The 26,508-nt window shown below is 35.8% G+C and overlaps 3 protein-coding genes across 3 annotated transcripts in view; all 3 read right to left on the reverse strand.

Annotated features, from left to right (window-relative positions):
- The window catches only part of LOC146405189 (olfactory receptor 1165-like), a 458,625-nt gene that overhangs the window by 102,876 nt on the left and 329,241 nt on the right, over nucleotides 1–26,508 (reverse strand). The window contains exons 3-6 of the mRNA XM_085010078.1: nucleotides 19,039–19,145; nucleotides 11,426–11,884; nucleotides 10,093–10,197; nucleotides 9,611–9,638 (exon numbers count right to left, since the gene is read on the reverse strand). The gene's annotated coding sequence lies outside the window, so the exon portion shown is untranslated. The remainder of the gene's footprint in view (nucleotides 1–9,610; nucleotides 9,639–10,092; nucleotides 10,198–11,425; nucleotides 11,885–19,038; nucleotides 19,146–26,508) is intronic.
- On the reverse strand, nucleotides 5,193–6,253 carry LOC146405199 (olfactory receptor 4P4-like). Its single transcript, XM_085010079.1, has one exon. The coding sequence runs from the start codon at nucleotides 6,251–6,253 to the stop codon at nucleotides 5,339–5,341; it is 915 nt and encodes a 304-aa protein (XP_084866205.1). The 3' UTR covers nucleotides 5,193–5,338.
- LOC100518829 (olfactory receptor 4P4-like) lies at nucleotides 16,577–17,512 on the reverse strand. The gene has a single exon (XM_003124186.3). The coding sequence runs from the start codon at nucleotides 17,510–17,512 to the stop codon at nucleotides 16,577–16,579; it is 936 nt and encodes a 311-aa protein (XP_003124234.3).

Raw genomic sequence — 26,508 nt, forward strand, 5'->3', positions numbered from 1 at the left:
TTTGTTTTTGGTGGTTTTTTTGTCCTGAGAAAGAGTTATATAGGAATTTACTTTATAGTGTTTCTTTGGGTGTCTTATTTAATAATTAAAAGGTTAAAATAATAAAAGTATAAATATAACCTAAAATGATAGTCGAAGGTACTAAAAAAGAACACAAGCTGTAAATTTGCTTTGTCTCTAAATACAAGTTGCCAAAGGATTCTGAGAGAACTCCTTATGATAATTCTGTTTCATACAATCCAAGCAAACATTTTTTTTTTTTTTTCAAACTTTCCCTTTGCCGTTTAGATATCTCTCCCAATCTTGACTGAGTAGGGTTTTTGCCTCTCCAAATCTCAGAATCTTCTCCATGGGATCCCTATGTCCCTCTTCTCTTTTTTAATACACTTCACCCTCATTCTCCCATTTGTTCTAGCTACGCTTGTGTACTCCAAGAAACTCATTCTCCCCCTTAAGGGGTATTCTCTTCCCTGTCAACAAAAATCACCTAAATATTTTGTCTGGAATTCTTTCAAAACATCTTGAAAAATATATTTATTTCTATGATGTGTTTAGAGCTGATTTTTACCAGCTGCAGATCATGAATCTAAGTTCATTTTTGGCAGTATGGACATTCAGTTGTTTCAGCACTCTTTTTTTTTTTTTTTTTTTTGTCTTTTTGTTGTTGTTGTTGTTGTTGGTATTTCTTGGGCCGCTTCCATGGCATATGGAGGTTCCCAGGCTAGGGGTTGAATCGGAGCTGTAGCCACCGGCCTACGCCAGAGCCACAGCAACGCGGGATCCGAGCCGCGTCTGCAACCTACACCACAGCTCATGGCAACGCCAGATCGTTAACCCACTGAACAAGGGCAGGGACCAAACCCGCAACCTCATGGTTCCTAGTCGGATTCGTTAACCACTGCGCCACGACGGGAACTCCCAGCACTGTTTCTTAAAAAGACTGTCCTTTCTACATCAAATTACATTTCCCTTTGTGTGGAAAATGGGTTGGCATTATCTGTATGGCTCTATTTATAGGCTCTCTATATTCTGTTCCATGGATAGGTTTGTATAGATTTTCCCAAATACCACTCTGTCTACCAATGCCACGCTGTCTTGATTACTATAACTTTATAATAAGTCTTGAAATTGTGTAATGAGTCCTCCAATGTTGATTTTCAGAATTTTTGAAATTATTTCAGTTAGTCTAGTGGCTCTGCATTTTCATATGAATTTAAGCATCCATTTGCTGATATCAAAAACAATGAGCTTACTGGAATTTTGAGTGCGATTGCACTGAATCTAAACAACAAACTGGAGAAATTGGTGTATGTAAGTGTGTGCATAATTGGAGTATATGAAGTTTTTTTCCTTACTGAACCCCTTTCGGTATAATCAGTTGAATCTCCATCGGGTCCTATGAAAGCAACATCATGGCAGAAACACCTGCAGAGACTGCTCTCTGCCTCCTGCACCCAACTGTCCCAGGCAAACAAGCTAGGCTTGCCTGTTATTTTAATTATAACTATAAAAAGAATATGCTTGAAGATTAATTGTAGATTATGTGTGCTGAGTCATGCCAAGACTTTATACAAGTCATACCTGAGTGAGGGGTTGTCAACACTGGGCAAGGCCTGTAGTTAGTCCTCTTAGTGAGGGTATCAGATTCTGACATATCCCAAGTAAGAATCCAAATATAACAGAAATGCTGAAATAATCACCATTTAGAAGTGCTCCTTTGCATCAAGTCATCATTCTAGGGAGTTCCTGCTGTGGTGCAGTGGGTTAAAGATCCAGCTTGTCTCTGTGGAGCTGTCTGTTCAATCCCTGGCCCAGCACACTGGGTTAGGGATACAGCTTTGCTGCAGCTGTGGCATAGGTTGCAGCTCCAGCTCAGATTCGACCTCTGGCCCAGGAACTTCCATATCTCATAGGTACGGCCAAAAAAAAAGAAAAAAAAAAGAAAAAAAGAAATAAAAATCAGCATTCTGCATGGATGACCAACCAACTAAAATAAATTTGATGAGCCATGTAAATAAATTCATAGGAAAGTCTGACCAGACAGAAAGAATAAGATGTAATCAGTATTCGTGCAGAGGAGGGGCCCCACTTTATTACTTCTCTGAAAGATGAGCTAGTTCCTTTTAGGTAACAGTATCATTCACACATGAAGGCATGAGAATGGGAGTTACAATGACAGGGGCACCCAAGAGCTTGATCGGTTTGCACAAGTCTGAGGCTATTTATAGAGAGAAAAGGACTCATTCAGGAGACCTAAGTTCTCTTCATTCCTTCTGTAGGTAAATATGATGCTTATTTTATTTCTTCTGCCTTGAGTCATCACCCCATGTCCTTATAATATTCAGGGTATTTTTTTGTTTGTTTGTCTTTTTAGGGCTGCTCCCGCAGCATATGGAGGTTCCCAGGCGAGGGCGTCTAATCAGAGCTATAGCCGCTGACCTATGCCAGAGCCACAGCAATGTCGGATCCTTAATCCACTGACCAAGGCCAGGGATTGAACCCACAACCTCATGGTTCCTAGTCAGATTTGTTTCCGCTGTGCCACGAGGGGAACTCCAGTTTGGGGTATTTTTATATTCTGAACTGGAATGTGTAAAATGTGGAGAGTTAAGAAAAACAGAAAAGTGAAATTCTCATCAAAGATCATGAAGTATGGGGTCTCTTGCCTCCTCTACCCATCATCTATAGGAAATCCTCTTACATTCTCTCTCATTATCATCTGTACCTGATCTCCCACTCCAGCCAGAAGCTGAGTCCAGAAACAGATTATAGATAGAAGTCAGACACAGATCACTCCTAGTTATCTCCCCTGCTCCCAGCTGCCTCAATTCTCTGTCCATTTCATTCCATCAGGCACAGGCTCCTACCCTCCAATGGCCATGACTCTGTCCTTTCTCTCTCAAGCACAGAGAAGAGCTCCCTGTCACCCTCCTCATACCAGTCACAGCAGCTATTACAGAGAGCCCTGGGTACCAGGTTCTGCCCAAGGACTTTTCCTTCCTTATTTCCACTAGTCCCATAGACTCTGGAAAGAAGTTAGTATTTTACTATTGTTATGATCCCCAATATTATTTAAAACCATATTTGGCACAGCCTTTATTCCAGCATCATTCCTTGAATGCCAACCAAAATGAACTTCTCACTGTTTCCCATTCAAGTCTGTAGTTCCTCTCCTTTGGCACTTGCTTATATGTCTGCCCTTAGAGAGGAATGTTCCACATCCCAAGCACTTATGTTACAACTGGAAGTTTGTCATTTTGACCACCTTCATCTAATTTCCCCTTCCCTACCTCCTCACCTCTGGTAATGGGTTTTCCTGTGTGTTTTTTGAAGGATAATTGACCTACAACACTATATTAGTTTCAGATGCACGACCATAGAAAAGAAAGGAAAAGAAAAGAAAAGAAAACCCTGCCAATTGCAACAACATGAACGTACCTTGAGGGTATTGGGATAACTAAAATATGTCAGACTGAGAAAGACAAGCACAGTATGACCTCCCTTTTCTGTGAAATCCAAAAAATCCAACACCTACAGCTAGAGAATAGAATGGGAGGGGTGGGGGAAATGGAGAGTATACAAACTAGTAGTTATGTGATGAACTACATATAACTGGGATTCCCATGTGCAGTATAGTGACTATAGTTAACAGCGCTGACTTACATACCTGAAAGTTGCTAAGGAGGTTTATCTTAAAAGTTTTCATGCTCCCAACAAGACAACTATGTGATATAATGGATGTGTTAACTAGCTTTATTATAGTCATCATTTCACAATACACACATGTATCAAATTATCAAATTGTGAACCTAAACTTACAATTATTATTATTATTGTTACTACTACTACTATTAGTAGTAGTAGTAGTAGTAGTATTTTGTCTTTTAGGGGGTTCCCAGGCTAGGGGTCCAATTGGAGCTGCAGCCGCCCGGCCTACACCACAGCCACGTCTGTGACCTACACCACAGCTCAAGGCAACGCCAGATCCTTAACCCACTGAGCAAGGCCAGGGATTGAACCTATGTCCTCATGGATACTAGTTGGATTTGTTAACCATTGAGCCACAACGGGAACTCCCTCCCACAATGTTGTTTTTAATTTTACTTCAGTAAAGTGGGACAAAAACTGATGAAATGAAAATTAAAGTCCAGAGTTCGGTAACAGTAATGTATCAATGATGGTTTTTGAATTTTGGAAAATGTACCATGGCAATAAAAGATGTTTAAAACGCGGATAATTGGGTGAGGGGCATACAGGAATTGTTCTATCCTTGTAAGCATTTCTCTATGTCTAAAATTATTTAAATATTCATGTAAATGTCTTTTAAAATGTTCACAACCTCAAGCCACCCAGCTAGCTCAGTCAGTAGAGCATGAGACTTTTAAAATGTTTACAATCTCTCTAAATAAAGATAATCCAGTTTAATGTATACCATTCATACAAGAATGTGCATAGAGTACAAATGGGTTTATACTAAACACACATTTTGTCAAACTGCTTCTCAAGTAAAATGGTAAATTTTATGTATGTCGTAAGTAAATTGCGAAAAGCAGTTAAGAAGAGAGTTGGAGTAAATCAGGAATTGTTTGGTTTCATTAGCAAATGCTTCATAACTCTTAGAGAATTTATGTGGCGCATGATTAAGTGGGGTATGACTAAGAAAGGAGGAAGGGGTTAGATACATTAGATAATTTTCTGAGTCAAACCCAGATGTAAGCATAGAAAGCATTTTATTGCTGATGATGGAAAGATTTAATTTTTTATACAAGTCATGATTCCAGAGCTTAAACATGACATGGCTATCTTTTCCAGGCATTCTTATTTTATCTGTTCAATTTCATGTGCTTCAACTTTATTATACTCAGAGGTTTATTTTAAAATGAAAAATCTAAAAAAAGCAAGGTTAATCAATGCGGTCAAGTAAAAATGGTAAATGAAGGGGAAAGATGAAACTCCTAGTTTGTACTGTGAAACAAATACCTCTTTTCCTCCAGTGTTAGTCATTGATGATGAACACAGAAAGCATCAAACTTTAATTTTCTAATAGCATCACAATTATTCTTTTACATATCAGTGGGCCCTGCTCATATAGTGGTGCCTTCATTGATATATCCCGGGTCATTTTTATGCATATAACCCTACTCACACAACCTCAAAATCCCACAAAATTAACTGAATTTCCAAGTCAATTGTATAGTATAATTAGTATTTAATTGGTAACTACTATTAATCTTGAAGTCCTATTTATGCCTTTCATAACATAATACCAATGGAACAATGTGAACATCTAGCTGAAATAAAGATGTTTCTTTATTCACTTTAAAATAAAGATGTTTAGCTATGCTATTTGACACCATACTTTTCTCATGGCGTTTTTCATCTCTGAATTTCTTAGCGTATAGATTAAAGGATTAAACATAGGAGCAATGATGGTGTAAAACAGTGCAAATACTTTGTCCTCAGGGAAAGTGGTGGGAGGTCGAAGATAGGCAAAGATCGAAGGTCCAAAAAATAAAACTATCACAGTGATGTGAGAGCCACAGGTGGAGAGGGCTTTGCGCCTTCCTTCAGCTGAGTGATGTCTTAAAGTGAATAATATAACGACATAAGAAAAAAATAAAACCACAAACGTCACTAAGGTGACCATTCCCGAATTGGCAACCACAAGGACACCAGCGATGTAGGTATCAGTACAGGCAACTTTCAGCAACGGAAAGATGTCACAAAAATAGTGATCAATTTCATTAGGACCACAGAAGGGCAACTTGATTGCCAAAGAGAATTGAGGAAAGGAATGGACAGCCCCACCAGCCCAAGCAATTAAGATTAAAAGATGGCACTTTTTCCTGTTCATGATAATCATATAGTGGAGAGGCTTGCAGATGGCAACATAGCGGTCAAAGGCCATGACTGTCAGGATGAAGACCTCAATACTTCCAAAGAAGTGTATAGCAAAGACCTGTAACATGCAGTTGCCATAGGAGATGGTATTTCTTTTCACTAACAAGTCACCTATCAGTTTGGGTGTCACACAGGAGGTATAGCAGATGTCCATAAAGGATAAGTGACTGAGAAAATAGTACATTGGTTGGTGAAAAAGAGAACTGCATCGAATGGAGACAAGAATCAGAAGGTTTCCTACCAACAGAGCAACATAACAGACTAAGAAGAGTACAAAGCAAACTATTCGCATGTTCTCATTATAATAAAATCCCCAAAGGATGAATTCTGAGACATTGTTCTGATTCTCCATATATTTCAGTTTAGGACTATCTGAAAAGATAAAAAATCTCTGCATACATAACTAGCAGTATGACAGTAATGTACACTTTTCTAAAAACTTTATCAGAAAGTACAATAATGTAAAATTTACCAAAAAAGATTGGCATACATTGATATTAATGTTAGTAATTCCTGATATGTAGAATTGTTTTTCATCATGTGTTTTATTTTACAAATCTTTTGAGAACATGTATGTGAAGTAGGTATAAGGATATAATTTTTCAATTTTACCATCAATGGAATTAAAGATTGCATCGGATACCAATGGATTAAAAATTAGACCACTCTAAAATAATTTTTGTTATTACTGTTATATATTATTTTGATAACAAGAAAAGTTCCATTTGCAAAATTTTAAATAGCCAAAATATTTTGAACATTTTAAAATGTGTACCTTACCATAGGGTCAAAATATAGAATTTCCCAAATATATTTGCTTGCTCATATTTCATAACTTTTCTAGAAATTTTATGTTTATTATTTATAAACTTGGCAATAAAGTTAATTTTAAAGATATGTTATAGCCCTAAGGAATATTTGTTGCCAGCACTATGTCTATATGCTACATTCATGAATGGATGAACAATTTATAAATTCACATCTGTGCAGTATGAAGTCATGGTTTATGCAGAGCAAAACAGAGGATAGAACAGAAGGAATGAATTTGGGGAGCTATTTAATAAAATGTTGAGGAATTAACTGACATCCAGTAGGGAAGAAAACACTATATAGTTCACTTTCAGCTTTAGTCTGACCATATCTGGGTACCATATCTGGGTATTTTGGATGGCTATTTTAAAAAATGTAGAATGCTTTTTTAGCAAAATTATTTAGAAGCCATCAAATCCAGTGATTCACAAATTCTAACCTTTTTTAAAGATCAATTTAGATAGTGAATATGTAATTGGCTCAACATTTTAAATTGGTCCATCCTATAAGAAACCAATTCTACTTAAAATTTTTAATTGTAATTCCAATTTCATTGAGGAGAAAAAACTCCATTTGTTCTTCCGATGAGTCTAGTATTGCTGTAAGGCTTCCTAACCTCCACTTTTTTAACAAAGCAAAAATGATTCTCAGGCTCATAGTGTTCAACATTTAGCAGTACTTAAGTACAGTTTGATGTATTTTTGGTCCATTGATCAACTTTCTACTTACCTTATTACAGCTAATTTTGATTCCCTGTTTAAGAGATGACATACTGTTTATTTTTCAGATATAAGTATCTACCTAAGAGACATTGATTTAGAGTTAACTGTTAGATAATTAGCTTGATGAAAAATTTAAATGGGATATCACACATTATGTCCAAACCACTACTATTAATAAAGGAGACCAAAATAAAATAATCTAAATATTGTGTTAGCATCAGAAGTTAATACCCTGTGAATCTGGGGGAAGAAACCTGATTCCTGCTTAATCTGTGTTGCATCCCATCCTCGTGAGCAGAGCAAGAGGAGATGTCACGGAGGATAAAAGTGAGAGAAACTTTTAAATCCTTATCCCAGTTGAAAGAAGTACGCTAGGTGACAGACTAACAAGTCACTCAATCTGTCATAAAAACTGAGTGATACTTATGGTAATACATCTTGTAGTTTATGTAAGTGTATGTTTCAGGATTTTCAATTACAAATTATTTTGAATAATTTTGTCAATTTTAGCAAAATATGCATTTTGTGAAGGTAGGATTCTTGGTCTTTTTCCAGATCATCATACATGTATAATTCACCACAGCTCTTAAAAATCCCAATCCAAACTTTGAAGGAAAATGCTATTGCGATCACTGCTGTTAGCATAGGGAAGTGTAAGACAGACGAGAGAATCATTATCTTTGAATAAATTCTTGATCACATTTTCTCAAGTTGTCAAATAACTGAATGATGTGACGGAGAAATATTATGCACTCTACAAGTGGTTGCAACATTGGCAGCAAGAACGAGGTAGAAATATGAAGATGTAAAATAAACGGAATGGTGAGCTGTTTTAATTCAAATCGTGTTCCCACAGAAGTAATCATCTCCATATAAAAAGACATCACATTATCTAAATATGTCTAAAAGTCAGGTGATTGATATTAAGTGAAATATGTCCTTATATTTGTCTAATTGTTCAGTATAATTGTGTAGTGAATTAGTTAGTATAGATGTAGAACTTAAAATCTGAGCCATCTTGCCAAAGTTCTATAAGTCAGTCACCCAGTATAAGCATAGACATTATCCAAATATTTTCTTAACCAATTTTATTAAACATCTTCTTTTTCTGTATATCAAAACTTTAAGAAACTCTGTAAACGGAATCAACTTACTCTTCTTTGATACATTTTGTGAATTCTGAGTTTGTTGCTATTTCTCTAAGCCTCATTTACACATTTATATAATCAAGTTATATTACAAAATTATACAGAAAATAATCAGTTTTATCCAATGTCTTAAATGATTCATAATCACACATTAGATTTCTGTATATTTTTGTATTTAAGTGAACTGTTTCTGAAATTACCATGGACATGATTCTAACGAATGAAGAAACAACAAAAACATCACAACAGGGATTTAATGAAATGATGAGGATAAACTTCAATTTGCCAACCTATGAGTAAAAAGAAATAAAATTGCTGAGAGATTGGTTTTCTTATGGTATTGGTGAACACACATGATGAGGCTGAAATTTTCCATATACTATAAAAATACAGTTAAAATACTGCTCTATATTTTTGTAGGATTGCACCAAATTTTTATATTCTATTTTGGTTATACTATCAAAATAATAAGAATGATTGTATTCATAGTTAAAGCTTCTACCATAAGCTCAAATCTTCTCCTACATGTGTCAAACAGGGCCTGATACGCACTTACCTTAATTGAATCAAATGAATCTAGTCCATTTTAGGGTGGCAATATTTTTGAAGGTTAAGAAAGTATTTATCACTGGAGATATGCAAGCATAGATAAGCCTATTCTTTGATAAGAACATGGAGGAAAATATAAAAGCATCAAAAAGGGCCTCAATACAATTCACTTTATCTTGAAGACTTTATAACTTTAACTCAACTGTTCTTGTTCTCGACTAGAATTCTGCTTGTGAATACTGTATACCTAAAACTAAAGTTAGCTAAAGAATTTTATACTAATCAAATATCTTATGCTTCAAGAGAAAATACAGCCTTGAAATTAAATAAAATATAACACATTTAAATAATGTATAACTACTCTAAAGCACATTTCTTAAATTATTATCCAAAAAGAAGTGGCATGGTTCATTCACTAATTATCTGACCATCAGTTCTAAGTAATGAATTTTAAGAAGAATTTTCTCTTGAGATACTCACTCTGCTAATTCTTCTCCAGCATTTACACCTGAAATAAAATGCAGAGATTTAAAAATAAATATTCAAACACACTTAGATCGAGTCTATAAAATTATTTTGAAAATCTCAATCTGTCTTAGAACATTATCTATGTTTGCAGAAGGGGTGGAATTTAAGTGTTCATTAATGTCAGGGATGCAAGAAGTGGATATCAGAACCCCAATAAAAAGTTGTTTTTTTTTTTAATTCTTGCAAAAGCAAACATATATTTTAAATCCTGAAAGTCATTTATTTTGTGCCTATAACTAAAGGAAGTTTGGTTCATAATGCAGAATCTAAAGTTATATGACAATGCAAGAATTAATAGGTCTTTTGTAACTTCTAAGAAATTATAGCCCCAGAGGAGTTTAGAAACAGACATCTACCAGAGCCTCTGAGCCGCTGTCCGGGGTACTGAACTTGGGTGTCTCTAGGCATTTTCTGGCTGTAACTTTACTTCTCACCTGTGTGTTAGCATAGTTAGGACAATGTTTCTCTGGAGGATCCAAAACGTTCTACTCAGACAGACAGTTCAGGAAACTCGGTCTTCCCTGTCATCATCTTGCTTTCTAAAGGAAAGGAGGAAAAATAATACAGCTTTGGACGGTATTAAGTCAGCTTTCAGGAAAAGCTGAATGAAGGAAAGAAAAATAGCACCAAAGATAAGCAGCTAGAGTCCAAATATGTAACAATAGCAGAAGGAAACTTCATGCTCAGTGTAAATAGATCAATAAAAATCCGTGACCTGAAAGATCAGTGACCTAAAATCAGTGACCTGAGCTTGGTGTCTCTTGGCAATTTCTCGCTGTAACTTTACTTCTCACCTTGTTGAACCAGTTGATTCAAGGAACCAGTTGATTTTTTTTGCCAGAGATTAACATTGATAAAAGAGATGGGTGGTGAAAGGAAAACATTCTATGCCGCTTCACTTCTGCAGGTCATGTAGGCTTAGCCCAAAATGTACACATTGGAAGTTAAGTCCTCTATCTCATATATAAATCCATGTATTAAAATTATCCTTCAGACATTAAACTTTAGGAATTTTTATGCACTTGTATCTCATACAAAATAATGAAAATCATTTTTAAAAAAGGGTTTGTTGAAATATTATTTCTGTGCTTTAAGTTTATTACATCTTTTATCCCCAAAGTAATTAATATTTTGACTAAAGTAATATCACCACTGTGGTGCTGATAAGAACGCACTTAAGAAGGTTTAATGACTTGCTCGGACAGCTGTGAAGCAGCAGGTCACTGTGCCTTGTGTGAATGAAATAAATAGGTTTTCCTATTTACTACGTGATTCCAGGCCTTGAAAGTATACTAACCCTTAGGAAATGAGGGATTCTAGCACTTCACAATGAAAGTTATCAGAACATTGAGGAAACTCAAAATAGAGGTATGGGGTTAAGAGACACAAACTACTATGTATAAAATCATAACCTACAAGTATATAATGTTCAGCACAGGGAAATATTATTTTGTTGAATATAACATATTGAATCACTCTGTTGTACACCGTAAGCCAATATAACATTGTAAGTCAACTACATTTCAATTTAAAAAAAGAAAGATTTCATACTATGAATTCCAAGGCGTCTTCTGATTTTTCACTGTGATTATATACGAGCATGCAATGTCCAAAAAAACAGTTGCCGTTAAATATTAATGGATTTTCCTCTAACCAACCTTCTATCTATCAACAGTAATAAAATAGTGTTTGCCATTTTCTTGAGTTTCTATTTGGAGGTACTGTTGGGTAACTTGCTAACTATTGCTACCATCAAGACCAGCTTACTTTTTTATTTATCCTCTTCTGATAACTTCCTTTCTACATGTGTAGCCTCTAGAATGATTGTGGATGTCCTTACGAAGAAGACCACTACCTCTTTCAGTGAGTGTACGGTCCAAGTCTTTCCATTCCATTTCTTTGGCTGCCTGGAGATCTTGATTCTAATCCTCACAGTGACTGATTTTGGTGTTCTGGTGGCTGTAGCCTGGGATGGGTCCTTTGTGCATGATTAAACGCAGATTTTTCCGGCCTTAAGTTTACCCTTCTGTGGTCCAAATGTGATTGGTCACTATTTCTGTGACTTGCAGAAACTTGTTGAAACTTGCCTGTACAGACACCTACACAATCAGTCTTCTCTTGGTGTCCAGCAGTGGGGCATCTGTACAGAGAGTTTTGTCATGCTGATGGTCTCCTATGTCATCATCCTGCATTCTCTGAGAAACCACAGTGCTGAAGGGAGGTATCCTGGATCGGATTGTGGAAAATAAAGAGACTATAAATATAATTACTATTTCAAGGAGATATATGATTTCCATGTTTCTTGAAGCATTATTCACAATAGCTAAGACATGGAAACAAACTGAGTGTCTTCCATCAGATGAATGAATAATGAAAATGTGATGTACATATTATTCAGCCATAAAAACGAAGGAAATCCTGCCATTTGCCATAACATGGATGGACCTTGAGAATAATTTTACTAAATGAAGAAATCCAGACAAAGAAAAACAAATATCAATAAGAACTCACCTATATGTTCAATCTACAACAAACAAAAAAACTGAATTCATAGATACAGAGAACAGATCCATGGATGGTGGGGGCATGGGCAAAACAGGTGAAGGGAATGAAATAACAAATTTTATATTTTTTTATAATTATTGTTAATTTGTTAATTTTATAACTGAAACAAATTTTCAGTTATAAAATTTATTTATAAAATAAATAAATTCTTCCTGGTATACAATGATGACTATAGTTAATAATATTGTATTTTACATTTGAAAGTTGTTCAGAAAGAAAATATTGAACACATTATTATCATAAGAAAAGGGAATTTTTAAATTGCAAGTATGTGGATGATGGATGTTTATTAGACTTATTGTTGTGATATTTCACCAAAATAATTACTTTGAACAAAAATTATTATATAGTTATATGTCAATTATATCTCAGTTTGAAAAATGTTCTCAACTTGTTAAAAGAACTAAATATATGCAAGATTTGGGTATTATATAATGCTAAAGTCTCATTTAAATTGAATTTAGATTTAGATTTATATAAGAAAATGTCACTAGTGCTAGGTCAGTATTTTTTTCCAAATAGTAACCTTTTTTTCTTTTTTTAGAGCTGCACCTGCTGTATATGGAAGTTCCCAAGCTAGGGGTCAAATCAGAGTTACAGCCACCAGACTACGCCACAGCCACAGCAACATGAGATCCTAGCCTGGCCAATGACTTACACCGCAGCTCATGGCAACATCAGATCCTTAACCTACTGGGTGAGACAAGGTATTGAACCTGTGCCCTCATGGGCATCCTCATGGATACTAGTCAGATACTTTTTTACTGTGCCACAGTGGGAACTCCCTCAAATAATAATTTTTAATCACTAATAATGCTCAAAAATAGAAATTCAGATTACTAAGAAAACATCATAATGAGAACTAAATGATCGCCCCTTAAAGATTCCTTAGAAAAAGAATCTGTTGTTTAATTATCTAAACTTCTATTTCATTTTTAGTGACAGTTTTATTGTTTTGTTCAGCTATGTAATTAAACATTATAGAAGGTGTCTAAAAAATTAAATCTGGTGAAGTTTTTGTTTCTTTATTATAAACTGCTGAGATGGTAATTTGTTCAATTCCTCTTGCTTTAGCAGCTCTACTTCATTTTACCTCCCTCGTAATTCATTCTGCCCTTTATACTTCTTTGCACAGCATCTCTAGAATGATCACAATGCTGGCATTGCATTTATTTATTTATTTTTTAAATTTTTTTTGCCTTTTTGCCTTTTCTAGGGCCAAATCTGCAGCATATAGAAGTTCCCAGGCTAGGGGTTTAATTGGAGCTGCAGCTGCCAAGCCTACACCAGAGCCACAGCAACTCGGGATCTGTGATCCAAGCTGCATCTACAAACTACACAGCTCAGGGCAATGCCGGATCCTTAACCCACTGAGCAAGGCCAGGGATCGGACCCGCAACCTCATGGTTCTTAGTCAGATTCGTTAACTACTGAGCCACGATGGGAACTTCTGGCATTGCATTTATATATTTTAAAACTCTTTCAGTATTTTAACTATCTTCCTTTTCATAAAAACCTATAAGGCAGTATATTGTCTCTCATGACATTTGCTGTGTTTCCTGAGATCTTTTAAATCCTTCATTTAAATCCTAGAATGCAAAAAAGGCCTTTCATGAAATTGTCCTTTGTTTCTCTAGAAAATATTTACCAGAAGTCTCGTCCTCATTTCAGTTGCAAAGATGATTTGATGTACTAATTGTGCCATGGTGTGTATTTTTTTAATTTGGAAATACATAAATGAAATACTACTTGATATATAAATATGATTTGTTTTAGTGAGATAACATTCACATAATGTGAAGTCACCACTTTAACCAGAGCAGACAATTAGGTGACATTTGGTACATTCACAGAGTTGTACAACCCTCACCTCTACTTCCAAAATATTTTCCCTAATGTTCATGCCAAAGCCATAGTCTGCACCCAGTAAGCAGTCACTCATTTTTTCCTTCCTTTAGCCTCTGGCAATGAATTACCTGTTTTCCATCTCTATTTGCCATAAAACAGAATGAGAGTCTGGAAATACAGCTGTATATCTACAGTCATTTGATTTTCAACAAGAAGCGCCAAGACCTTTCAATGGGGCAAAGAATAGTCTCTTCAGATAATGGTGTTGAAAAAATGACTGACAAAAAAATGCACAAGCAATAAAATAAACAATAGATAATATAGCCTTTATCAAAATGTAAAGCATCTGCTCACTGAAGTGACAAGACTATGAATAAAATAAAAATTCAGTCTTCAGAATGTAGGAATATATCTGCAAGACACATACCTCCTAGGATCTACCATTAGAATATATAAAAAACTCCAACACCTCAACAACCAAATACCAAATAACTTAATTGAAAAATACACAATGTATATTTTTAATTAATAAAATTTATTTTTTTAAAGCAGTTTTAGTTACACAGCAGAATTGAAGGGAAAGTACAGGGAGCCTACACATACCCCTGTCCCCACAAAAGGACAACCTCTCCCACCAGAGAGACGTGTTTGTTAAAATCAAAAGAGCTTACACTGACACAGCTTTATCGTCTGATATTCATAGCTTACCAGGGTTCACTCTTGTTGCTATTTATTTTATATGTTTTGACATGTATCATGACATTATCCATAATTAGAGTAATATACAGAGGGGTTGGTTCACTGACATAAAAATCTTTTTTCTCCACCTATTCATCATTCCTTCTCCCCTAACCCTTGGCATCCACTGATCTTTTTGATTCCCGATTGGCTTGTCTTTTCCAGAATGTCATATACTTGAAATCATACAGTAGGTAGCCTTTTTAGACTCACTTTTTCACTTATATGTATTATGTTTCCTACTTATTTTTTCATGGCTTGATAATTCCTTTATTTTCAGCTTAGTGCTGAAAAATATCCCACTGCCTGGATGTACCACAATCATTTACTCATCTAGAGTAAGACATCTTAGTTGTTTACAAGGTTTCACAATTATGAATAATGACTATCTGTGTGCAACCAAAATGTCCTGGTTACTTTCTTCATTTGACTATATATAATAATAATAATAACACTTTATTATTATTATTATTTTTAATGGCCACACCTGTGGCATACAGAATTTCCTGGGCCAGGGATTGAATCCAAGCCGAGCCACAGCTGCCACCATTGCAGCTGTGGCAATGCTGGATCCTTTAACCCTCTACAATGGGCCAGGGTCACAATTGCACCTGTGCAGCAATCCAAGCCCCTGGAGTCAGATTCTTAACCCAAACATTGGGAATCTTTTGTTTGACTTTAGATCACTTATTATCTGTCTTCTGTTAGATTGTTTTTTCCTCCTTATAGCTGAAAAGGTCTTAGATTCTGAATTCAATGGCATTTACTTAACATTTTATAGGGGTGAGCATTTGTGATCACATTTTATTATTCAGTCCTGTAAACTTTATGCACATGTTTTATATTCTGGTTAATAGCTGGGAAAGAAAGAGCAATTAAGTTTTAACCCTCCTGAATTATTAATTCTTCCTTTGTCTTTACCAATTTCTTTAGTGAAGTCAGGAGCATCTGACTATCATGAAACATGGTAAAACAAATTCTACTATACTTATTTTTTGTTGCATATGAGAATCTCTAGAAAATACATATGCGAATGCTTTATCAAAAGTTAAGGTGTTGTTTTATTTTATAATTCAACTTCCCTACTTCCACTTAATGTGTGTGACTAAATCCTGGCCCATAAGCCCAACATTTTTAATTTTAATTTCCCTTAATTAATTATAATTAATTATAATTTCCTTTAATAGTCAATGATCAGTGTGTTCCTGCATTGGCTCAGCCTAAACAAAACTGAGTAGCACCCATGAGGATACAGGTTCAATCCCTGGCCTTGCTCAGTGGGTTAAGGATCAGGCATTGAGGTGAACTGTGGTGTAGGTCAGAGATGTGGCTTGGATCTCATGTTGCTATGGCTGTAGCAAAGGCTGACAGCTCAGCTCCAATTCGACCCCTAGCCTGGAAACTTCCATATGCCATAGGGGCGGCCCTAAAGAGACAAAAAAAGTAGTGATAATAATGATCAGTATAGAGTTGCCTTATTTGTTCTGATCTACATTTTTTTTCTTTGTCTTTTTTTTTCTTCCCTGCAGGCTACCCTTCCTACATCACCATAATACTCCACAAAATTAACCAAGTTTCCAATTATTTGGTATGCCCAAATTACTGTCAGTGCAGGTTTTGCTATTCCTTTAAATTTCTAACTCCTATTTTCCTCAAAGATTCCATTCAAATAGTGACAGAATATAACATATAGGAGATATTTTTTGTTTTTTAAATTTACAGAGATATCTTCTTTTTATAAAGTTGACTATGTATAGCTTTTTCAAATTAATTGTGCGATTCCTTTGAAAATAATCTTTGACACAAAACTTTTCTCATGGCATTTTTCATCTCTGTATTTCTCAATGTATAGATTAAGGGATTGAACATAGGAGCAATGATGGTATAAAATAGTGCAAATACTTTATCCTCAGGGTAAGTAATAGGAGGTCTAAGGTAACCAAAAACTGAAGGTCCAAAAAATAAGATGACCACAGAGATATGAGACGCACAGGTAGAGAGGGCTTTTCGCCTTCCCTCAGCTGAGTAATTTCTTAAGGCGAATAGTATAATAACATAAGAAACAAATAAGACAAGAAAACTTACAAAGGCTATTGTTCCTGAATTGGCAACCACAAGAACACCAGTGATATAAGTATCAGTACAAGCAATTTTAAGCAAAGGAAAGATGTCACAAAAATAGTGATCAATTTCATTAGAACCACAAAAAGGCAACTGGAGTGTCATAGACAATTGAGGAAAGGAATGGACTGCTCCACCAGCCCAAGCAGCCAAGGCTATAAGATTGCATTTCGTTCTGTTCACAATAAGCATATAATGGAGAGGTTTGCAGATGGCAATGCAGCGATCAAAGGCCATGGCAGTAAGAATAAAGATCTCGATACTGCCAAAGAAGTGCATGGCAAAGACCTGTATCATGCAATTATCATAAGAAATGGTTTTTCTCCCCACTAGCAGGTCACCAATTAATTTGGGTGTAACACTAGAGGTATAGCAGATGTCAATGGAAGATAAATGGGTAAGGAAATAATACATCGGTTGGTTAAAAAGAGGACTGCATCGAATGCATATAAGGATCAGAAGGTTTCCTAACAACAGGGAAATATAACAGAATGAGAAGAGCACAAAGCAAAATATTTGTATGTTCTGATCATAAGAAAGTCCCAAAAGAATGAACTCTGAGATGTTTCTCTGGTTTTCCATATGTTTGAGTGTGGTGTTTGTTACATATAAATGAATTATGTATCTGAAAGGAATAAAACATAAATTTGGTGAAAATTAACAGTGTGAATACAATAATGAAAAGTTTACTTAAAAATAATTTGACATGAATGTAATATTTTACCAGTAGTTATTTTAGATATTTAAACAGAATTTTGAAAATTAAAAGCAATTTGACTATTACGTTACTTAGCAAAAAGGAATATTTAAAAAAATGACCTAAGTCAAAATGAATCTCTGTGTATATTTTAAATGTTTTTCAAATACATGAAAGCTAACTTTCCTTTTTCTACCATATTTGGCCAAATTTCATGAATTATATGGCGGTGAATCATCAGGAAATGCAAATGTTTGTAAATGTCCTAGCTTACACTACTAAACTTTAATTCCTATAGATTACACTCTTTTTGCATGTAAATAAATATTAACAATAGATCATTCCAAATCAACGTGCTATTACATTATAATTGCTGTTATATTAAAAGTAAAGAATATTTGAGAGCTATATAGCAAAAGAAACAATGCATTAAATGAGTGAAATTGTGAAAAAATAGCAAACTTATTCACTTATCCTATTTACATTTCATGTGGAAATCAATTTAAAGAAATACATACTGGAGTTCCTTGGTGGCTCAGTGGGTTAAGGATCCAGCATTGTCCGTGCTGTGGCTTGGGTTGCTGTCGTGGTGTGGATTTGATTCTTGGTCTGGGAGAATTAAGATGTTTCAGGTATAGCCAAAAGGAATAAAAATTTAAAAAATGTATTGTCATTGAAGTTTGTGATGTCAGTCATTAAAAGACAGATGAAAGCAAATTCCGAAGTTTTTGTTTGTTTTTTTGTTTTGTTTTGTTTTTTTGTCCTTTTAGGGCTGTACCTGTGGCATTTGGAAATTCCCAGGCTAGAGGTGGAATCAGAGCTGCAGCTGCCAGCCTACACCACACAGCTCACAGTAATGCTGGATCCATAACCCACTAAGCGAGGCCAGGGATGGAACTCGCATCCTCATGTTTACTGGTCTGGCTTATTACCACTGAGCCACAAGAATTCCTCCCAAGTTTTTTAGGTTAGCATAGCCATGGCGTTTGCTAGAAATTACATACTTTTTATTTACAATCTAATTAACTAATCTTCATCAAAAGGCAATACAGAAGATAACTTTAGACAGACTTTGTGGTCAGGCAGCACATTTGGTATTTGTGCAATAACAAATAAACAATTCATAGTTATTCATCTTATATATCTAATGCATGACCTTTTTTTTTTTTTTTTTATCTTTTTCTAGGTCTGTACCCAAGGCATATGGAGGTTTCCCAGGCTATCGGTCGAATTGGAGCTATAGCCACCGGCCTATGCCAGAGCCACAGCAATGCGGGATCCGAGCTGCGTCTGCAACCTACACCACACACAGCTCAGGGCAACGCCGGATCCTCTAATGCATAATCTTAAGACATTATTTAATCAGAGCAAAATAAATGGAGGATAGAGATGATGCATTTCTAGGACTTACCTTACTCATTGATGAGGAATTATCTCATAAATGGGTTTGCAAAAGCTACTACACCTTCTATCTTAGTCTGGATGTGATGGTACAGTCAAATCCTTGCCCCGTGATGTCTATTAGAAACAAACAAACAAACAAAAAACAAATGGAATGATTCTGTACAAGGTTATATCAAAACCATCTACCTAGTAATTCTCAAAGTCAATATTTATGTGTTTTATAGTCTTGGAGAATATTATAGATGCAATAGAGTTATCAGGTAGGCATTTGAAAAACTATTTGTACTGTGGAACATCAACTATTATAATTTATTCAAAGTCTCAATTCGCATACTCCTGTGACAAAGTGGTACATAGCACTTTTTTTTACATAGTCTTTCCTCTTTAAGTGATTCATTTAGAAACAGAAACCGCTATGCACACACATACTATTAAGACAAGTGAGAAAAAAAAAAAATTCACAACATAGTTTTAATAATTAACCAGGTAAACTTTAATTTCAGTGATCTGTTAGTGAAAGCATGTAAGCTAGTTTCATGTGATTCTTCCCCTTAGGGAATATTTAACCCTAATCATCAGCTTGATTTTTTTGCACTACGAAAATATAATCACTCACTTTACTATTTTGTAATACCTTCTAAAATTTCAGAGTGCCCTTTTGTTCAAGCTATTAGCATAAAAATATAAGCTCTTACATTATATTAAAATTTCCACTACATATTCAATTTTTTTTTTTTTTTTGTCTTTTTAGGGCTGCACCTCAGCATATGGAGGTTCCTAGGCTAGGGGTCAAATTGGAGCTGTAGCCGCTGGCCTACACCACAGATCTGAGCAGCATCTGCACCTACACCACAGCTCACGGCAATGCTGGATCCTTAACCCACTGAGTGAGGTCAGGGATCCAACCCGCTTCCTCATGGATACTAGTTGGATTTGTTAACCACTGAGCCACGACGGGAACTCCCAAACTTTTTTTTAACGCATCAGCATATAGAATGGTATAAACTTACCTTAGTTGCTTCAGATGAAACTAGTATATTTTAGGGTGACAGGTGCTTTGAAATGTAGGAAATTATTTATCCCAGCATAAACTGGGATATTTCTTAACAGTAATATAAAGGATTGGATGACAGCACAAAAATGGGATACAGTAAAATTCACTGCCAATTAGAAAATGTTTTAAATTTAACTCTATTATTTTTATCAACAGCTTTGCTTATATATAACACATAAATAAAACTAAAGTATGGTAAAACATGTTTATAGTAATCAAATCATCCTATGCTACAAAATTGTACCCTTTAAATGAAATTATATAGAAGAAATAAAAGATAATATAATTAGCCTAGCACCTGGTTGGTGGGACCCTTCCCAAACCAAGGTGACATGAATAATTCACCATCATCAACTCTGAGCGGATATCAGGTTATTTTTAGGATGCATCAAAAAGAGTTCTATCCTAAATACTCACTTTGTCAGTTAATCTCCAGTTAAAAAATCTGCAATAAAATTTATGGAATTACAAGCCAGAAATTCAAAGACAACCAGATTAATTCTCAACAAACATTTCAGAACTATCAACACATCTTAAAACTTCTTCAGGTTTCCAAGGGAAATGGATTTTAAATATTCACTAGAACTATCAGTGTTGTCAGGAGACATGAATATTTATGCCTCAGCAAAGCTGGCTAGGAAATCACAATGCCAATTTAACATCTCAATAATAATTTACTAAAAAATAAACAAAATGTTTAAATTCCTGCAAAAGCTAACACAGGTATTCAGGCCCTAGGAGTCATTTATTTTATGCCTATGCTCCAAGAAAATTTGGTTGAAAGGAACAGAATATAAACTTAACTGACAACCCAGAAATGAATAGGTCTTTGAAAGCTCTAAGCAATGATATTCTCAAAGGTATTTCTAAATAGATCCAGGCCAAATGTTGCTAAGCCACTGTTCCATGGTTATGTCCCTGCTTCCCCTGGGTGTTTACTTTACACATTTCCCTTAGTTTTTGTTTTTTTTGTTTGTTTGTTTCCAGGCATTGTTTCCCTGTAGGCCCAAAAGGCTATAGCCAGAGCAGTTCAGGAAAATATGACTGCTCTATGCTCTTCCATCATTCTGAAGAATAGGAAGTAAACTAATGTAGCCTCTAATAGTATTAGGTTAGGTTTCAGGCAAACCAGAGATGAGGTAGGAGAAAGAACCAATCAGGTATTTACATTCCAAGCATGGACCATTATCAAGATCCTAAGCATGCAGAGTAGACAGGACAGTAAAATCGATGACCTACAATATCATAATTGGTATGAAGTTACTTGTTTCTAGGGATGAGCATTACTGGAACCGCTGGTTGGGGATTAGAAGAAAAAGAAAAGATAAAAATATAAACAGTCTTTTTCCACTAAACTTGGCATCATTAAGTAACAAAGAGATGGGAAAATCAGAAGAAGGAAGCAAGTATTATCCTGTTTACCTTGCTCTTCTTTTTCCTATCTCTGAATATTTACTGGTTATTTAGACTCAATCCCGTCTGCATGCACTGAAGTTTAGTTAGTCTCCCTTTCTACACCACATGCATAAGCATTTGTTCATGCATTTAAAACTTAAGAAAATTAAAAAAAAAAAAAAATTGGCTGTTCACGCAGTATGTAGAAGTTCCTGGGCTAGGGATTGACCCTGTGCCACAGAAGCAACTGGAGCTTCTGCAGTGACAACGCCAGACCCTTAACCTGCTCTGCCACAAGGGAACACCAAAAATCAAATTTAATGGTATCAAATCTCATTGGATCAAACTACCTAGCAAGATAATAAAATAATGTATTGAGCGATTACTGGGAAGTTCATGTTCACTGTATTTTAATATACTTAATAATGTGTATTTTGACATAGTATTATCTCCTCTATTATACATGTAAAATACAGTAGCTTTCAGAGATTAAATAACAAATTCAAGTAGTCATTAAACAACATAATACAAAAAAATGGGTATTTCTAAATTTAGGGCTTGCTTCTAGGCTTTGAAAATGTAGTGATCCTAAGTAAATAAGGTATTCTTGAGTTTCCTTCATGGCTCAGTGGTTAATGAACCCGACTAGTATCCGTGAGGACGCAGGTTTGATCCCTGGCCTCGCTCAGTGGGTTAAGGATCCAGTGTTGTCGTGAGCTATGGTGTGGGTCGCAGATGTGGCTCAGATCTGGTGTTGCATTGGCTGTGGCGTAGGTCAGCAGCTGCAGCTCCAATTCAACCCCCAGCCTGGGAATCTCCAATGCCATGGGTGTGGCCCTAAAAAACCAAAATAAAATAACATAAATAAAATAGAATAAAAAAGTAGTCTATCATTAAAAGCAACTATGTTTGGTAATCAATGCTCTATAAATATACTAGGAATCAAGTTTTAGGAAGAAAGTAAATTAAAAGAGAAATTAAATTAAATCCAAACTATATGGAAATAAGGACATAATAAATCAGAAAAGAAATTCATGACATAACAGTACAAAATACAGAACTGAAAAAAATTACAATGGTTGGTTCTTGAAAGAATCAAACTCAGAAAATTTTATTAAAATTAAGAGGAAATAGAGAAAAGGGAAAAAAGCAAATTCTTAATGGTGAAATGGAACTCATATTTCTGATAGTACTGTAAATTTGTACAGTTTGGCAATATCTACCCAATCTCTACATTCTATGCTCCAGCAACTATACTTTTACATATTTATTTATGATATTATAAAATTGCATGACTACCCCAAAAGTGTCAAGACAGAGAGCCATACCTGAGATTAGAGAAACAATACAGTACATGAGCCTGTGGCTCAAACTTAGAGCACCCAGACCTTGTTGTAATAAGTTTCAAAGAGCAGATAAGCAAATTAAGCTCAAATAAGAAGAGATAAATTTTCTTTGAACTTAACATGAGATTTGTAACCATTTTAGTTAGAACCCCAAAATTCTAAAGCCAGTCTTCTTAAAACTTGTACCTATATGAATGAAGCACATGGGGTAAGAATTGCAGCAAACTAGACAGGTCGGGATTTAGGAGAGTAAATGCGCCAAAATGTACCTTCAGGGGGCCTCAAGATTCTCACATGAATTCCCTCAACCCACACATGGGATATTTACTATATACCAAGAATTAAAACAGGAATGTCATATGGGCCATGTGCAAGGTCAAGCAGCTAGACCACCACAAATATTTCTTACTCACTACAGAGCTTATATTTAAGGTCAAGGCATCTGGCACATCCCATCCCCTCAAAATCACCTGATTGTGAGTAGATATTCTAATCCTGTGGCTCTGATCCTTGATCCAAACCGAAATGTGGAAACTTAACACCTAAGAAAGACCCTCCATCTACCTCTGATGTTAGCTGCTAGTCCAGTTTTCTTTGTGATTGTGCAACCAATTCAAATTTAGTAAAAGAAAAGTTTTAGGGAGTTCCCTTCATGGCTCAGTGGTGACAAACCTATCTAGTATCCATGAGGATCTCTGGTCCAGCTCAGTGGGTTAGGGTTCTGGCTTTACCATGAGCTGGGGTGTTGGTTGAAGAGGTGGTTGGATCCCGTGTTGCTGTGGCTGTGGTGTAGGCTGGCTGCTATAGCTCCAATTCGACCTCTAGCCTGGGAACTTCCATATGCCGTGGGAAGACAGAAAAAAAAAAAAAGTTCTAGAACTTGAATAAACTAAGACTATTGTGTGCACTATCATAGGAAGCAGCTTGTCTGAGATACTTAGTGAAATCAATGTGTCCTTGGAAAGTTCAAAACACAGGTACAGAGGAAAAGACAGGAAAAAAAAAAGAAAGAAAGAAAAAGAAAAGATTGAAATATCCAGAACATGTGACACCACAACCCTGGACCTCTCTCAGGTATTGCAGAGAACACTAGAATAGCCCAGAGGTGTATAAATCAGCCTTAGGGGATACATGGAGACAGGTATAAAGTTGAGGAAAAGGGGGAGAAATAGGGAGAGTTTGAGGCAGGAAGTTGCCATAAAACTGTCATAACTTTTAACTTCTACTGTCTCCTTAAGGTCCCATGCAAGACTTCTAAATTTTTCCCAGCCTGGAATCTGAGAGTCCTGAAGTTTAAATGATGTGCCTATAACATGTGTATTCAGAACATGTGTATCTAGACTTTAAAAAATCCAAATACTTTTGGAAAGTGTTACATTAAACCAGATCAAACAGAACTGTGGAAAACCTGTCAAATCTATTTCCCATTGAATAGACAGAACATTTTCTCCTCATATAACTTAGGTTTAATGGCTCCAGGAGGAAAAAAAAAAGGAAAAGTTATTATTTAAATGTGTGAAAGTGTCTGTTGACCTGAAACAAACAGACTGCCGGATTTCTCTCCAGCAGAGGTGAGTATATTCAGGTTCAGTGCAGAATTGCAATTTGGGGTCTGCAACCATGGTGATCCATGTGCAAGTCCCCCAAAAGAATGAGAAGAAGAACTTCTTTTTCTTTTTTTTTTTTTTTTAGGGCCCCAACCAGGAGATACGGAAGTTCCCAGGCTAGGGGTCGAATCGAAACCACAGGGATGGAAACAGAGCTGCAGCTGCAGACCTACACCACAGCCACAGGAACACTGGCTCTGAGCTGCACCTGTGACCTATGCTGCAGCTTGTGGCAATGCTGGATCCTTGACCCACAGAGTGAGGCCAGGGATGGAACTTGCATTCTCATGGATACTAGTCAGACTCTTAACCTGCTGAGCCACAACGGGAACTCTGAGAAAAACTCTTTTAGAGAGAGGAAACATTAGGAAAGTTATAGTAAATAAAGAGCCTATGGCTTTTCATTGGCTGAGTCCCTGCCAGGAAAGAAAAGTCTTCCTTTGTGTGAAAGCTCCCCTCTTCTGATTTCCCAATTCTATTTAATTGATTTCCCTATATTAATTATTTACAGTTTGTAAGAGTTGAAACATTAAAAGAAGGGTTCCTGACATTAAAGATAAACATTACATACAACCTCCATGTTGTTTTTTTTTCCATTGGATTTTGATTGGTTGTAGGGCAGGGGTAATTCAGTCAAGAAAATTGTGTGAGGAGTTTCCACTGTGGTGCAGTGGACTAATGGTTTTACTTGTCTATGTGGAGATGCCAGTTCTATCCCTGGGCCAGCACAGCGGGTTAAGGATCCAGAGTTGCTGCTCAGAACTTCCATACACTGCTGCTGGGGGCAGCCAAAAAAGAGAAGAGAAGAGACAAAGAAAAAAGAAAGAAAAGAAAAGCAAAGAAAAGAAAGGAAATGAAACCACTGTGGAAAGAAAAGAAGTTATTTAGTCCAACTCCTCAAGGAAAGCTTACATGCTTTTTATAACATCTCAAAGAAAAGAAAAGAAAGGAAAAAAGAAAAAACTGTGGCAGCAATATAGTCACTTGAGAAAAGGCAAGTTCCTGGTAGAGAGAAATGTCTAATGAAATAGCCACCAAAGCAAGGAGCTGAGCTTGGCTATGAGGTTCAATGAATAGGAGATAAACAGTACTTAAAATAATAGTACCTCCTTACTGCATTAAATAAATAACTAAAAAGACATTACTAGGGGTTGAGAGTCTGCAGGACTTCAATCACACCATGACTGGGAAATGGGATAGATGTTACTTTTTTAGCCTTTCTGACATCACTTTTTTATAATTATTAATGCATGATTAACGGTATAAGGAAAAGTTCTAGATCTGTGAGAACAACGTATACAGTCAAATAAGGAGAAACAATAGAATCTTTGTATTTAACTAAGTATCTGCTTGTTTGCATCTTGATTTCTGTTAAGTTTATTGCTAGAAAAAAGAGATAAAAGAAAATTAAGATATGGTACATAATCTTCTGTCTTTGTCATATTAGAAAAACCCAGTTAATGAGAAGAAACACTAGCATACAGCATTGTATTATTTGAAACAGGTTAAATGCACAGCTGAATGGCAATAAAAGAATAAGGAAGGACTCAGACATATGTCTGCCCTGTGGTTCAATCTACAAAATCTTCCTGAACAAGATAATCTTTGAAGTGTGAACTGTACCTAAGATATGTACCTTAAAGCACGGTGGTAGAATATCCTAAGCAGAGGAGACAAGAAAAATCTCATTGAGGTGACTAGTACATTTAGAGAATGTAGAGGGGTCCAGTGTAGCTGAATGGAAGCATCCGAGCAAAAGGGAAACAAAGAGAAAAATGTAGGGAAAGAAGAAAAGTATCTAACATGAGTTTCTGGTAGCTATATGCCACCCTAAAAATTCATGTGCTACCCCAGGAAGTATTCATCTTTATAAAGTATAATATTACCCCATTTAACAGGCATTTAAAAAATGGATACACATAGTTAAAGCAAATTATCAAGACCCGTAGGTAAAACCTTACAGAGTTAGAAGTCACTCAGGTCTCCCTGACCCCAAAGCCTATCAGTGTAACACCATACTTTCTTCCAACTAGTGGCTTCTGACATTAGTAAGTCAGATTTAGACCAAAGTGGGG

The sequence above is a fragment of the Sus scrofa genome, chromosome 2 (genome assembly GCF_054392235.1).
Source record: "Sus scrofa isolate SSC_HxYL_T2T_F1_AM1 chromosome 2, Sscrofa_HxYL_maternal_Yorkshire_Landrace_v2.0, whole genome shotgun sequence".
Lineage (NCBI taxonomy): Eukaryota > Metazoa > Chordata > Mammalia > Artiodactyla > Suidae > Sus > Sus scrofa.

Bases quoted from the DNA above. Each gene is read 5' to 3' on its own strand.
- LOC146405199 (XM_085010079.1), bottom strand. From the start codon at position 6,253: ATGGAGAATCAGAACAATGTCTCAGAATTCATCCTTTGGGGATTTTAT.
- LOC100518829 (XM_003124186.3), bottom strand. From the start codon at position 17,512: ATGGAAAACCAGAGAAACATCTCAGAGTTCATTCTTTTGGGACTTTCT.